Here is a 16442-nt window from a genome sequence, read left to right as displayed (position 1 = left end):
GGTAGAGGTAGGAGCATGGAGCAAAAATACCTCTGTGACACAGGCATGCAGACACAGCTGAATGCTGGAGAGAGTACAACAACACTGGGAAGGACCCTCTGGCATCCTGTCCTCAGCACAAGGTAGGAACAAGTTACTGCTAGCAGAGGCTGAAGGCCATGATGCACTGCTGATAAAATGCAAACCCAACTCACCTTCTTGCAAGATTGACTCAGCCTCCCATATCAGCCTACCAGGCATATATTTATACCTAGACATAAATACTGTTTATCTCTGTTGTTGTTTTTCTACACAACGGATAGAATTCAATAACGTAAGACTCGGGAAAAAAGCAATAGGAGAAAACAAACAAAAATGTCAAGAGATGAAGCAATTAACAGAACTAGACTCAGCAAGTTATTGGGGTTATCAGTCTTTATCAATCAAACTCCTGTAATATATTAAAGGATATGGTGGAAATGGTGAAAAACATGCATTGACGCACAGGGAATTTCAGCAGAGAGTTGGAAATTACAAAGAGAAATGGAAATGCTTGAAATAAAAAGCATAACAGATGAAAATTCTTAACAAGCTCATTATTAGAATGGACACAGATGAGGAAAGATTCAAGGAACTTGAAGATAAGGAAACATAAAGAAGAAGATAGAAATAGTAAAAATTAAATAAAAACAAAAAACAAACACCCGAACAGAGCATCCAGGAATTGTGGGACAAGAACAAGCCATCTAATGTACATGCAATAGAAGTCCCAGAAAGAATAGGGCAGAAGGAATAATTGAAGAGATGAGATTTTTCAGAAATAGTAACATCAAACACACAGATAGGACAAACAGAATAAATTCCAAAAGCAAACCAAAACGCACATGCATAGACACGTCATAGTCAAACTACTGAAAACTGAATGCAGCCAGATTAAAAAGAAACACATTCAGAGAGACAAAAATAAGAATTACAGTACAGTACTCATCTAAACAATGGTGGTCTTTAAAGAATGAAAGTCAACCCAGAATTCTGTATTGAGCAAATCTCTTACAAAATAAAACTTGAGATAAAGGATTTTTCAGACAAAATCTTAAGAGAATGCATTGCCAGCAGACCTGATATGAAAATGTTAAGGAAAGTTCTTCAGGTGCAAGTATGTTTACCAGATGGAAACTTGGATGCACACAAAGAAATGGAATGTTTTGTCACAAATTACCCCAAAACTCAGTGGTTTACACCAACAAACCTGACCCAATTTCTCAGTCTGTGGGTCAGGAATTCAACATCAGCTCAGCTGGGTAGTTTAGGGTTGCTGACCAGGGTTGCTCATGTGATTGCCGTCAAGATGTTGGCTGCAGCTTCGTTGGAAGGCTTGACTAGAGCTGGGGGACCCACTTCCAAGCTCATTCTACACATGTAACTGGAGAAGGCTTTATTTCTTCACCGTGTGGAATTCTCCATGGGGTTATTTGAATGTCCGCCTGGCATGTCTTCTTGTCTCCCCTAACCCAAGTGATCTGAGAGAAGAATGGAAGCTACAGTATCTTTTATGACTTGCAAAAATGTTTACATTCTTGGCAATTGTGGGTTACCATTCTGTTTGGAATAGCTGGAGTCTCAGATATAAGGGATGTGTGTACTCACAGATTTGGTTTTTCTCATGGCCTTGCATTGGGTGCTCAAGAGAAAGACCTGGAGCAGGTCAGGAGGCTGGAAGGCCTCCTGGCTTACAATATGATACACAGAATAGCTGCTGCTGATGGGGGCTCGTGGAAATCACACGTTTCTACCTCTATTCATTAGAAGTGAGTCCCTACAGGCCACACTTTGAGAGGGAGAGGAGTGAGGCTATACCAAAGGGAGGAGTATCACAGAATCTGTGGAGATACTTTTAAAGCACCAACACCAGAAACTATAAAAATGAAGATAAATAAAAAATGTATTTGTTATTTTTATTGCTTCAAAAGAATTCAGTTAAAGCAAAAATAGAAACCATGTATTCTGCGGTTTATTATGCACATTAAAGTAAAATGTGTGACAATAGCATGAATGCGGGAAGAGAGGAATTGGAAATATATTGTAAGAGTGGTAATTCTTACAACTAATACATTCAGTGGTATACTACTTTGAAGGTGGACTGTGACAAGCTAACAATGTATATTGGAAACCCTAGGGAAACCACCGAAACTTCTTTTTGTAAAGAGTTGTAACTAATTAACCAGTAGTGGAGATGAAATCAAGAAAATAGTCCCGAAATAAGTGAGAAAAGAGGAAAAAAGAAAGAAATGGAGGAAGTAGAAACTAGCAAAATGGTAGGTTTAAATTCACCCATGCCAATAATTAAGATGTAAATGGTTTAAATAGCCAATTACAAGTTATCAAAAAAAGATAATCAGAATGAATAAAAAGGCAAGACCTAGGTACATACTATCAATAAGTAACCCATTTTAGAGATAAATTGGAAAGTTTAAAAGTAGGATCTTTTAATAAGCACTTGAAAAAACTGGCACGCTTCAAACCAGGTCTACAGTTCAGTAACAAGAGTCGTGCCAATGTCCATTTCATGGTTTTGATTACAGTCTTACAGTCACATGAAATGTTATTTTGGGGTGAAAGCTGGGTGACGGGCACAAAGGAACCCTCTACTTTTGTGTAACTTCTCCTGTCTTCTGGCAATGTGCACGAAACTAATAGGCTAACTTACTCACTCGTCAGCAGGGTTAAGACCAAACCCCAGACTCAACAGTTTTGTTGACAAGTCTGGGATGCTGACAGACTTGGCATTCCAGATTTGGAAGGACAAGATCGCACAGGCCAGTTCAGGAATCTGAGACTTCCTAGGATACAGCAGCAAATGCTCTTGCCTACATGGTTAATATGGCAGGGAAGTAATGAGACCCCTTCCGTCTTGTTAATGATGTTGAACAGCTAGAGGTGGGTTTGAGATGAGTCACCCAAATTTGCTCACTCTTCCTGGCAGGAAGAGACAGGGATGTTACCACTATGGAGCAGCAAGCCCTGCGGTCCCAGCCAGAAGGCCAGAAGGCTGTGGCTGCTACGGAAAGAGTCCTCAACTGAGATTAATGTCAGCAATGCGGAATCTGCTATTCAATATAGAGCTTTGGGTGACCTGCAAGCAGAAGGCCACTTGGTTGAAGTGAGCGTAGGTGGCCCCTCGGAAGTGTGGAAGAAGCTTTGCCTGTTAGTGTAAAGTCTTGCCACGGCCACACGTGGCTGGCAGTGAAGTTGGGGCTCTGGGTGCCAGGGTGGCCAGAGCTAGAAGCCTGGGGCCGGACAGCACAGTGGCACGTGCAGGAGCACAAAGTAAAGGGCCCCGGGGGCTGGGCACTCACTGGATGCTGGGAGCTCACAGGGGAGGAAGCAGCAGTGCTCCGGCATTAACTCTGGGCTCAGAGGTCAATGGAGAAAATCAGGTTTCCCTCCCACCCCTTCCTCCCACTGTCTCCTTGGACTGGCCTCCCCCTGCCTCCCAGCTCGGGGTAACTTGGGTCTCCTGGCAGCTGTGCTGTAGCCCGATGCACGTGTTAAACTTCTTGGTCTGTGATCGTGTAGGGGAAAAAAGACACTTGAATTCAACCGATAGTTTGGACAGGGCTTGTAGTGGGAAGGAAGGTGTGAAATTGTTAGCACCTCATCTGAGCCAGGGGGAGCTGAGTTGCGAAGTGCTGGAATAGCAGGTGAACACGAGAAGCCAAAACGAAAGTAACAGTCAAACCTCTGATCCCTTCAATAATATAAGCAAGAGGCTGAACCAGACAAACCATTGGTAGCTCCCTGCTCCCATTTTCTCCCACGGAACAACACACCAGTCAGGCATCAGCTGGGTCTGCACAGACATGGCAGTGGTCTCATTGCTAATGGAAGTCCAGACAGGCTCCTGCAAGCTTGCAGACCTGGGGAGTGGGGTGAAAGAGGAGGAGGGCCTAAGAGTGGTAAGAGTACTGAGTCAGAGTGTAGAAATGTCTTCAAGTTTACCCCTTTCCCTCCTAGAAGCAGGTCTCAGCAGAGGCACCTGAGGAAGGCCTCTCCCAGAGCCCCTGACAAAGAGGCACTGGGCTAGGACTGAAGCTGTGAATAAGAGCCTGAGTTCTGGACTGCAAGTCCCACTAGACTGCAGTGCGGCCACTCTGGTCCAGGGAGGCCAGCTTTGTTCCATGGACCTGCCAGGTAAAGCCTTTGTAATTACCTCTGTTCAGGCTTGGGGGGAAAAAAAAATCACACAGTTTTGGGTTTTGTTTTTTTTTACCAAGGAGTCAGACACCTCAAAAATAACCTCTCACTGAGGCCCTTTGGGCCAATTCAATACATGTATCATGGATCTATTATTTACCTGAACTTTTCCTTCCAATTAAGTGTCACATTCAAGGACTGTCCCTTCCTGGGTGGCCCAGCAGAAATAATACTGAACTCCAGGAGAGAGAATCCACAGCTTCAAAGACTCAATGGCTGCCTAAATTCTCACAGGCCATAGCCAGGTACTGTAATAGAATCAACTGCCTGACAATCACCAAAGACACCTTTGTACAAAAGGAGGAGGTTATTAGTCTGCTACTAAGCTTTGAGACTGAATGCCTCTTTGGTTTGACGTTCTCATTTGGAGGTGGGTCAATTTGGACTTGATGACTAACAAGGTGAAAAGGACAACAAGCCTCCCAAGTCAAAACAAATAGCATATTCAAGGGTGTAGCTGGCCTGGCCCTAGCAGCTTTTGGTACTATGATAAAATGGCAGCCATTCCTTTGGGGGTGAACTTTATGCCCCGCTCTGCCACCTAAAGCAAAGCCGCTGGTTCGGTGGGGCTCTTGACTCACAGACGTTACCTGAACTCCCAGGTCTAGATCCCTGGCTGGCTAAGTTGAAACCCAGTGGGGTGCAATGGGCTGTGGGCGTTCAGCCTCAGCGCCAGCCGGGTAAAACCAGAAGCAGATACGGTCCTTCCTGTCAGTGGCTAGAACTCAAAGCAGTGCTCAAGACTGGCCAGTCCTCCCCTTGACGAAGTTCAGTACATTTTTACTGACTTCTGGATGGCTGCCAATGGCTTGTCTGGTATGCCAGCTGAACACCTATAGGCTGGCGGATTAAAGATACCTCTCTCCGGGCATTAGACTTAATAAACTGCTCAACTTCCGTAACAGTTAAAGAAATGAGTATTACAATTAGATACTTTTTCCTATCATATGGACAAAAATGACGAGTTTAGCAAAATCCAGTATGGGCCAGAGAATGGATGCAAAGCTATTCCAAAACACTGTCAGTGATGTGTAAAATGTTCATCATTCTCAAAGGCAACTTGACTGAAAATGCACATACACCCTGGCTGAATGATTCTATGTATCTATACTGAACAGAAATAATCCAACATGTAAGAGGCAGGTACTAGCATGTTTCTAAAAGTGAGAGTAACCCTCCACGAAGTTTTGCTTGTGCCTCTCTCCCATTACCTACCATTTTATTTCTTTACCATTCCCACCAAACTTTAATATTCAACAATCTATACATACATACCTGTCATCTTTGAATCTCCCCAGGATTCCACTGAAACGTTTTTTTCACCATAACATTAAAACTAATGTCCTGTGACTAATCTTCATCTTTTTCTATCACTATACAGCCGTCAACAGAGATTGAAATTACATTGTCTACCAGGTGCTTTCACATATAATACTGCATAGAGTAGCACAGGACCTCATACAACCCTTTGAAGTAAGTGGTATCAATCCTCTTACAGGTGAGGAAACACACTCAGAGCACCTTGCCTGAGATCACGAACAATAGTTCAGGGAAACACACCCAGAGTATCTAAGAGCCAAGTCCAGTGCTTGTGCTACTAATGGCTGGTCCTGGAACTCTTGTACTCGTGTCCTTTATAGGTATTTCTCTATTACTTAACAAAAGCAAAGAGCAAGATTAATTAGTATCAGGCCTAACATACCCAAAGACCAAGTATTCTTATTACCAACTTTCTAGAAGCATGTAAGAATAAGCTCATCTAAGGATTAAAAAGCATGTGTTCCATTAATTCAAATTCCCACATCTATAGTTACTACTTAGATGGAAACAACCAAGCAAATACTGTTTCGTAGCAATTGGCAGACTTTAATATTCAAGAAAAATTAAGTCCATCATACACATTAAAAATATAGGAAATTTCATGCAGACATGAAGCTTCCAATTCAGCCTTTGTGGCAACTTTTAGAATGAGAATTACATATAAATACAGTACATTTTACAGTTCCCAAACTTCATAATTTTATACTGTGATTTATACAGCTTCTCTATATTTTACATTTCCCATCTTGCTCACTTGATTAAAATACCCTAACCTGCACCGCTTCAGAATATGGGGGGGTGGGGGGGTGGGGGGGGAAAGCAAGCACAATGACCTATCTCCTCCTGCTTTATGAAAATGAATGAAAACATTTGTATATAGAGCTAATATAAGGAAAAAGAACAAAAATTTTTAAGGCTTACATACTTTAGTAGCTAGGACTACACATAAGAAATACAAAATTAAATCCTCCAGTGACACTTCTATTACTGATTGATACCACAATTTTCAAGTTTAGAATACATTAACTACAAAAGCAAGGAGAAAAAAAAGTGATGCAAATTTGTGTAGAGTATTTGAAAAACAGTAGTCATGATATGAGAAATTAAAAACAAATGAAATAACTGATTGCAGAATTAACTAAAACGTAAGCTATAATTTAGAAATATAAGTAACATTATTAAAGAATAAAACCTGATAGCCAAAATTTTAAGTAATAAAGCCAACTCCCTGCTGTCAACATATTTTTGCCTCTATGAGAAAAACAAGATCATTTGTTCTGATACAAGTAAAAAAGTGAATACCAGTCAGTGAATAAAAGGCCTTTCTACAGTACTCAAAAATAGCATGCATTCCTTTCCTTTCAATGGATTTTTTAAATACTTAGGATCCTTTTAAGCTTTTTTTTCTTAAACAAAACCAAATTTGGATATTTTCCCCCTACCAATTAATTTAAAATTCATTCATGTGGTAGTTAATGAGAATTCTAATAACTGAACATCTGTCAAGTATGGGAGGGGGGGAGACAAAAAAGAGAAATCGTTTTTGGGTTGTTTTTGTTTTTTTTTAACTCAAGAGGCTACAGGCTTCCACAATTTAGCAAGTCAAATAACCTTCACAGGGCCCTTTACTGCATAACAGGACCAAAGGCCACAAGAGCTCCTTACTGTCCACGGAAAAGCTCCTACTAGTAAGATGCCAAACTGCGCAGACTCCCCCAACCTAACTAACAAAAACGGCCTAAAGATTCACAAGTAAGTTTTCCTATTAGAACATGACATTAATCCTACAGCACGTTATTGAAATTAAGTCTATCTAATTCAAATTGCCACAGAGGTCATTTAATGCCATCATAATCACCTGTGAAAATATCCAACAAGAGTACTTCCTTTTCCCAAGAAAGGTTAAAACATGAAATTAGTCATCTCTGCTTTCCAAGCTACTGGAAACAAAATAAACATACAAAAAACACAAAGGAAAACACCCTCCAATAGGAAAGATCTGCTAGAGGTAGAAATTTAAAGCAGCAGATACTGTTTTAACTCCAGCTATCAGGGAACAAAATTGGTGTTAATCTGAAATCACATGAACGGCTGCTTCTTACAATATTGAAGACACAATATTAAATTACTACCATGGGCAGTAATTTATCCCTGAATTTCACATTCAGAATTTCCCCACGGTAATACCATCATGACCGTTTAACTGAAAGAAAAAAAAAAAAAAAAGTGCTTGCTTTTGTGATCCAGGTAATTTAAAGAAAAGACATTATTGTAAACATTCACTGACAGACTGTATTCACTTCTTTCTAGTTTAAAATCATACATTTCAAATGGTAGATTTTATTCTCATTTCCCCATTTTCCGAGCAGTACCTTGAATAAAGGCTTTTGTGCCTCACTTAAGGGTGTTGAGATCTCGTACATTTCAGAGTGATTCATGATGAGTATGCTTTCAAATAGTGTTCAGTTTAGTGTGCCCAAAAGACAAATTTCTCAGTTACTTGAATGCCTGAATGCATTATACTGGCCTGTGATCTTATTAAATTCAGCATTTCATAAAAATGAATGGTTGATGCTTCTCTAAGTTCAGCTGAGCTAGAAAAAAAATAATTTGAATGATAAAAGGACAGACACACATTCTATGTATGGATTGCTTAGGTCCAACACAAACAAAAGTCCCAATTCCAGATGCTGAATGTGACAGAGGATCCTCAGACTCTTTTAAAAATAACCTGTGCAATGCACACAAAACAGAGATTTGGGGGACTTCAACACTAGTAGTCATTAGTATGGCAGACTGGCAACAGACAGCTTCATGAAGACCACTGGAGATAAAGTTTTTTCTACTGAAAGACAATTCTGGGCTTCAAGGAAAAAGTATACTTGAAGACATTTCCTCCATTTTTACTTCTGTAGTACAAATATGCATGGCATAGTATATTTCTGAAAAAGCAATAGACGTATTAAGAAAATAGATGCTATTTCTAAATTTTGTTAGGAATAAGAAGGCACCACTGATTTGAGGTTGTGTCCTGTCATTGGGATAGTTGATTTTGAGTTGTTTATTTCAGCCTTTGCTCTTATCAAACTTTTTTCTGCTGATACCACTTGAGAACGTTACTGTGGTTTACGGACCACAAACAAGACACATTCATAGTAGTATTTCATCATGGAGAGATCATTCACAGTATATGTTGACAAGACAGATTCTTTTTCCACCTGGAATGCAAACAATAATCATAATGATGATGATGACCATGATGATAACACAAACAGAGTATTTGTGACAGGTGCTATTTTAAACATACTCTGTTTATTAATTCATTTATTACAAACACCCCCTTAAGATTGGCATTATTAGTAATCACACTTTACAAAGAACAGATTGCTCATGGTCACACCACTAATAAGAGCTGGAGCTCTACGTGACTGTGATATATTGCTTCTCTTCATTTTTAAGAACAAATCTGTTGTTTATTTTTTTTAATGAATGAAATGGTTTTAAATAAACACACAACTAAAACACAAGTCAAAGTATCATAAAACCTTATAATCACATGATAAAAAAGACTGAACACTACAGAAGTACACACAGTGAACAATATCACTGCCCTCCCCCCTTCATCTGCTCTTCCAGACGCTAGTCAGCTTGGTATCTCCCCGTCTACCAGGGCCGATATTGTGATAACGGTAAACTGCCATGTACTGAAAGCAGACTGATGACACCAGGGATTATAGTTTTCCATTTACTTACACATTATGCCAAATCCTAACAATTCTAAAAGCTAAGTATTATTTTCACTTTATGGATGAGAAAACAAAGAGATTAAGAGGTAAAGCCAGGAACTCATAACAGTCCCATTCCTGTCTAAGAGCATTGGAAGTGAAACTTGATTCCATCCTCACCTCCACCTGGAATCCATACTGCAGAACGACATTTTTTATATCTTCATAGCTCAATTCTATGGAAAGTTCATTTGCCAAATTTTCAAAGTGGTACAGCAGAGGACCTACGGTTTAAAGATACTATGAATGTATTACTTAAATATAAACATGCACTAGTTGCTGTGTTAGAACTGCAAGTTGAATTATAAGATAGGTAGTATAAGAAACAAACATAAAAGGGAGAAGAGAACCTTTACATTTGCCAAGGGCATGTGTCCGGACCCCTGAAACTTTGGCCCATTCAAGTGCTGGGCCCACACTCGTGGGGAGGGAGTCCCTCTGGTGCACTAGGGTTGCACTGTGATTCTCCACATATGAGCCTTACACCTGGAACTCTTAAATCACTGAAGGAGCAACTGGATCAGAGAATGCGAAGTCCCTAAATTCCAAAGGTATACTGTAATTATAATTCTTTAAGTAAATGCACAGCTGCAGCTACAAACTGGTATCATGTGAAAAGAGAAGGGTCCTCAAGCTAGCCTAGGTCTAAGAGAGGGTCTGGGGATGGTGGGAATTTATAGGCAAGGCTTCCTAGAAGGAAGACATGACACCAGAGCTGGCTTTTTGAGGGCACAACTCACATCCCAGCTCTAACAGTTACTAATGGTGTGCCTGTGGGCAAGTCACTAGCTCTGCTCCATCTAATATGACTTCAGTGTGAGGTAACATGCAATACACCTGGCAGAGAGAAGGCATTCAGTACATGATAGCAATCACAGCTTTTTAAAATGACATTCCCCCTCTGCTATTCTCTCATTCCACGTATCCAGGGAACTATCATCTGACTCAAACCAGAGTCTCCAATCTTTCAATCGCTCACATTCTGCCCATTTCATCATCAGCCTCATCCAGGCAACACTATCATTCAACAGTTACTTCAGGACTAATCTAAACAATCTTCTCTTTACCTTTCATTGGGTTAACTACAGATCCAGTGCCCATCTCACCACTCCTACCCCTCATACAATGTGCTAATCACAGGAAGTAAGCGTAACAACAGGACAGTTTCTCCTCCCAAAAGGCTCATCACTCTGTGGAACATACGAACAGTTAAAACATTCTTCTTCCTCTCTTTTTTACCCTACATAAACCACTAGGAAAAATGACTATCAATATATACGTTAGTACTCTTTTTAGAAGAAAACAATGGTTCGCCATCAAACTATTCTGCCAAGCTTAATTTCCTGTTAGTTTTATTAGTACTACTAAAAATGACAGTAGCTGCCATTTATTGAGCACTGCTGTGTCCTAGACCATCCCGAGGCCTTTGAAGCCTTGTTATAAACATGAAGAGCCTCAGAGCAATCTGCCCGGCTCTAAAGTGTATGATGTTCCTGCTCCATTATTTTAAGAGCCTCCAGCATTATTGTCTTCTTATGTCTAAATAAACACTCCAATGATTCTTACACACTATGGTCATATTGTACCTCTATACTCATGTTGTGTTCCACCTAGAAGGCTCTAACTCCCCAACTCAAGCTTTAGCCATGCTCCAAAACCTTGCTGAAATCAAGTTAAAAAAAATTTTTTTTTTAAAGATTTTATTTATTTAACAGAGAGACAGACAGGGAACACAAGCAGGGGCAGAGGGACAGGGAGAAGCAGGCTCCCCGCAGAGCAAGGAGCCCGATGCGGGGCTCGATCCCAAGACCCTGAGATCATGACCTGAGCCGAAGGCAGACGCCCAACGACTGAGCCACCCAGGTGCCCCTGAAATGAAGTTTTAACATAATCCACCCAAGTTTCCAGCCCTATTGCTCACTCTCTTAATATAGCCTACTTTAAAATTCATGTAATGTAGTATGGCATTGCTCACTGATTATTTTTCATGTAATCTGCACTTTTAACCAGATTACAAGCTACATGAGTAAAGGAACACATCTTCAGTTTCTTGTGAGTCCACCAAAATGCCCAGCATGCAGTGTACAGTTAGGCATCTGTAATTTTACCACCCAAATATAACCATTACAGTTGTATATTTTTTACAGTCTATTACAGATGGTACTTCGACAAATATCTTTGTGCATATTTTAGCCTTCTACAAGTATAACCAATCTAACATTTCTACATACCATTCTCTATTAAAAAGAACCAGGGGGGGCGCCTGGGTGGCTCAGTCGTTAAGCGTCTGCCTTCGGCTCAGGTCATGATCCCAGGGTCCTGGGATCGAGCCCTGCATCGGGCTCCCTGCTCTGCGGGAAGCCTGCTTCTCCCTCTCCCACTCCCCCTGCTTGTGTTCCCTCTCTTGCTGTGTCTCTGTCAAATAAATAAGTAAAATCTTAAAAAAAAAAAAAAAAAAAAGGAACCAGGGATCCTTGAGGGGCAGGGGAGAACGGCTGCTCTCAGGGCCTGGCAGAGAGAGTACAAGAGCTTGGAGCACTGGTGGTGCCAGAAAGGAGGCACTCAAACGGGGACAGGGATATGTCAAATGGACAAAGGAGAAGGGGGCCCCACGTGCCAAATCTGGGACAAGTTAATTTACACCATTTATCTCCTTAAGGTTCTAACAATTCCAGTTAAGAGACAGATTGTTATATTGGATAACAAAAGGTAACTAGGCTGTTTTTAAAACACATCTAAAACAAAGATATAGAAAGGATTTAAGATGCAGAAAAAGATACACATTAACTAGAAGAAAGCTTGTGGTAGCTATCTTGAAATGCCCACGTAAAGAAATATGGCTTGTGAGTGCTCCGCGTGCTTGCCGCAGCCGTCGCCTCTGCTGCGACCAAGATGGCAGGGAGACTCGCCACCTTCCTCAAGGATGCCTGGGCCAAGGAGCCGGTGCTGGTCCTGTCCTTCACCATCGGGGGCCTTGCTCTAATTCTGCCCACCCTCAGCCCCTTCGCCAAATATGCCACCGTGATCAACCAGGCCACGCCCTACAACTATCCAGTGCCCCTCCGAGATGATGGGAACATGCCCGACGTGCCCAGCCACCCCCAGGACCCCCAGGGCCCAAGCTTGGAGTGGCTGAAGAACTTGTGAGCACCCTCGGTGACATGGAGGAGGCCCCTCCCCTGAGCCAATAAAATGTGAAAAGCGACCCCAGAAAAAAAAAAAGAAAAAGAAACATGGCTTGCAATTGTTCGAAACAAAAAAGCTGGCACTCAAACCTCAGCAAAAAGTTTTACGGCTGGGTAGGGAGCTCTCGTGGGTGCAGGTCGCAGGGGTGGGGGGGGGTGGTCACCGTCCGCTCATTTTCCAATCTCTTTCTTTTCTGTCCTACATCTCACCCTCACTCTCTACTAGGTCATGTCTTCATAAATTGTATTCTTTCCCATTCACTTTTTCCAGTAAATTAAACTTCTGGTCTTTGCCTGAGCATGGAGTAGGCATCTTGGTTACTTGGTTACATAGGGGTCAAGATCTTCAACTTCTGTTTTTCCCCATATAGTCACTCATATTCCAGAATTATTCCAGGTCCTCCATACAGCCAGTTGTTTTCCAGGGTTACTGCAGGTCAACCGGCTCTGTTCACACTGGGTTTTTTGCAAAACTTACCCAGCTACCCCATCTGAAAAAATGCTACATTTTGTTGTCTCCTGATGACCTCCCTGCCATTTTCTGACATTATTTTAGACCCTTTTTATATTTTTACAACCAACGTAACAAGGTCTCAGTGTGTAAAGGAGACAATGTGTCCGTTATCTACCTTTTACAGGAAACCTCTCATGTTTCAAAAAATATCCAGCTTTAGAATGCTTGAAAACTTGTTAGGACTCATTACACTTTATAAAGCTCTCCTTTGGTACTTGTGAGATGATAGAAAATATACACACTGGTCTCTGGCACCGGGCTCCTGAAACCCTTGTAATTTCCTAAGTGATAAGAACACTAGGCGCATCTTTTGTTCAAATATTAGGTCCCTGCCACAGGGCTCCTGGACGGCTACTGGATGAGGCCTAGTCACCAAAAAGACCAAGCCATGATTAGAAGCTTGGATTTTCAGCCCTGCCCCACTATTCTCTTAAGAAAGGGAGAAGGGCTTAAAAATGGAATGACTGATCATGCCTACATGATGAAGCCTCCATAAAATCCCAAAAGCACGGAGTTCAGAGAGCTACTGGGATGAACATGTGGAGGTGCTGGGAGAGTGGCAACACCAGGACAGAGCATGGAAGCTCCACACCCCTTCCCAGATCCTCTGCCATACGCATCTCTCCCATCTGCATGTTCACGTGGATCCTTCATATCCTTTAATAAAATGGTCAACCTATGTGTTTCCCTAAGGTCCATGAGTCACTCATGCAATCAAACCCAAAGAGGGGGTTGTTGGAACCTCCAATCTGCAGCCTATAGATCTAGAGCTGGTCAGAAGCACAAGTGACAGTTTGTGACTAGCGTGTGAAGTTGTGGGAGTGAAAGGAGAGGGTCCTGTGAGACTGCACCCTTCACCTGTGGTATCTCACAGTATCTCCAGGTAGACAGTATCAGGAGTTAAAGTGTAGGGCACCCAGCTGGTATCACAGAGAATTGCTTGTTGTAGAGGAAAAAACCCCCATTTGGTGACTAGACGACGTGTCTGAGTGTTTTATTATATGAGGAATAAAGGAGACACACAGGGAAGAACTGGGTTTTTCCCCACATAGGAAGGAAAAAACTGCGGGTCTTTCTTTTTCGTACTTTAAGCTGTTTATTCTTCCAGATGAAGTTAGGTTCCGTCTGCTAATTGCCTGCCCTCCACTACTGGACTAGAAACTCATCAGTGCATGCACATGCACCCACACACAGGTTGTACAATAAATTACACATACATGGGTTTAAGGGTCACCACGAAAAACTGAAGAACAGGATGCACAGGCACTTTTCTACATTTTGCTAAATCATAGCCTTTCCCAAAGGACACAGGGAAACGGTTCTCTTAAAAAGCTCACTCTCACTAGCTTTCCCTAACCTGAGGAATATTAGAATACTTCAGATCCCCCTTAAAGAGGTTTTTAAATTAACAATATTCCCACTTGTGATTTCATAGAATATAGACAATATCTTCACTGTAATTTAACTTCCAATGTAGCTTTTCAGTATTCCATCATGGCTAGCAGGGACCATTCTCATTCTCTATGAATATAGTGACGTTACGGTCTTGTGTCAGCATGGTTAGGGTGAAATCAACCCCCAGGGGCTGATGCACTCTCAGTTTACAGATAAAATTATCTTTCCAGGTCCATCTGACTGACGCCAAAACCATGGGAATGTTACGAATTTACTAAAAGAAATGCCACTTTGTCCTGTCTCCTGGCAGCCAGTCTTCTGTGTCATCTTAACATTACTCTGCTTCCACCTTCAAATTTTGAAACAATACACTCATACACAGAAGTTAATGAAGAGCCACTGGTTGTCAGGCTCTGCAGGAGGTAAAGAGCGAGCATTAGCTTCCAGCCCTCACTGAGCTCAGAGACTACTAGAGAAAACAAAAACATATGGGTGGCAACACTATGTTGTGTTAAATGCTCACGGATTCTGCGAGAATATAAAAGAGGAATACAACAAACATTTATTCCAGCCTTTTCGAAAGGATCACCTCAGCTGAGTGTTAAGAGCACCCAGGAAAAAGCCAACATGAGAACAGAAGGAAAAGAGAAAGGGCATCTGCAGTCAGGGCTGGGGCAGTGACAAAACAGAAATAATGAAGCTAAGACACAAAGATCACAAAGGGCACTATGCCCAACCCTGAAGAGTTTCGGGTATCTAGAAAGCTAGAATTTTATGTAGGGAGTGTGTTAGGAGGATCATTCTAGTGGTAACATACGGAGGACTAAAAGAGGCACAGAGGGTTGGAGACAACTTGAAGGTGGGGCTACCCCAATGGAACGGATGCAGTAATCCGGGCAAGCAGTGATGAGGGCCTAAACTAAGGAATTAGCATGAGGTTGGAACAATGGTTCTCAAATGGGTTGATTTTGCGTCTCCATCATCACAACTGGGTGGTCCTGCTGCAATCGAATAAGCAGAAGCCAGGAATGCTGCTCACCATTCCACAGTGAGCAGGACAACCCTCCTTCTCCATACCCTTCACATGAAGAACAATCCAGCCCCATATGTCAACGGTGCCACTGCTGAGAAACCCTGGGACAGAAGGAAATTCAAGACCTACGGAGAAGCTTTAGGAGACATGCCTTGTGGACTGATTGCGTGCAGATGGTGAGGAAGAAGAGGGGTAAAGGAGGACGCACAGGTTTCTGGTTGGGGGAATCTGCGTCAACGATGGATCAGAAAAGACAAGGGGTTTTTCCTGGATTTTGAAGTATCCAAGTTGGTACATAGTGGCTTGGACCATAACAGATAGTTGGACCAGAGATACAGAATGGGAAATGAAAGAATAGGAGGAGCCGCGATAGGAATTACATGGAGTAAAGGATGTGCACATGGCATGAAAAGTAAGAACACTCTTCTGAGCAGATACCCAGAGCGCACCAGTCTAAGAGAATCGTCATTTTTAAAATTCTTCAGCTTATACATGTAAAGAATTTTATTTGGAAAGTACTAACCTTCCAAATAACTATTTTTAAGGACTATGCTTCTCCATTATTCCAATGCTCAGAATTGTTTTGGAACTCTGTTGTATGAAGAGTAGAAGCTCTCCTAAATTGACCTTCCCCCCTAACCCAAGTGCCCTATTACCTCATGCCTGGGACAGATCACAGCGCGGCCCAGCGTGTCTGCTCTTATCAAACAGTAGGCTTATGAAGAGCCAATTTTATTTGTTCCAGGCAGTTATAATTACTGTTATTACATAACTGAATAAAATATTAATAAACCAAATGAAATAGAAGTTCAAACAGAAAAGTTGTTTCTGTGAAAGTTAACGCTTTGGAAATACATGAAACCTTACCATGACTCAGTAATTGGAGTCAGAAATATTAATCACATAATTAACATGAACTGTTAGGCTCAGGATGAGCCTGCAGAATTATCTGGTTAGGCATTAAAGGGGTTGGATCT

General features: G+C 41.7%; 2 protein-coding genes and 1 long non-coding RNA gene across 5 annotated transcripts in view; 2 read left to right on the top strand and 1 right to left on the bottom strand.

Moving 5' to 3' along the window:
- Nucleotides 1-2583: 2583 nt before the first annotated feature.
- LOC118026287 lies at nt 2584-16286 on the top strand. Its single transcript, XR_004683517.1, has 2 exons — nt 2584-4478; nt 14663-16286. It is a non-coding gene; the product is annotated as an uncharacterized LOC118026287 (long non-coding RNA).
- CARNMT1 (carnosine N-methyltransferase 1) overlaps nt 6079-16442 on the bottom strand; it is a 66672-nt gene continuing 56308 nt past the window's right edge. For 2 of the 3 annotated variants that reach the window (XM_035029033.1, XM_035029035.1), the window contains one exon: nt 8788-9562. In XM_035029033.1, coding sequence (XP_034884924.1) covers nt 9351-9562 — 212 coding nt within the window. In that variant the 3' untranslated portion in view covers nt 8788-9350. The other variant, XM_035029034.1, reaches the window with a different exon arrangement.
- On the top strand, nt 11850-12669 carry LOC118026286 (NADH dehydrogenase [ubiquinone] 1 alpha subcomplex subunit 3-like). The gene has a single exon (XM_035029043.1). The coding sequence runs from the start codon at nt 12231-12233 to the stop codon at nt 12483-12485; it is 255 nt and encodes an 84-aa protein (XP_034884934.1). The 5' UTR covers nt 11850-12230; the 3' UTR covers nt 12486-12669.

The sequence above is a fragment of the Mirounga leonina genome, unplaced genomic scaffold (genome assembly GCF_011800145.1).
Source record: "Mirounga leonina isolate KUSES-001 unplaced genomic scaffold, KU_Mleo_1.0 Mir_224, whole genome shotgun sequence".
NCBI lineage: Eukaryota > Metazoa > Chordata > Mammalia > Carnivora > Phocidae > Mirounga > Mirounga leonina.
This window is presented reverse-complemented; position numbering and strand designations above follow the sequence as displayed.

Bases quoted from the DNA above. Each gene is read 5' to 3' on its own strand.
- LOC118026286 (XM_035029043.1), top strand. From the start codon at position 12,231: ATGGCAGGGAGACTCGCCACCTTCCTCAAGGATGCCTGGGCCAAGGAG.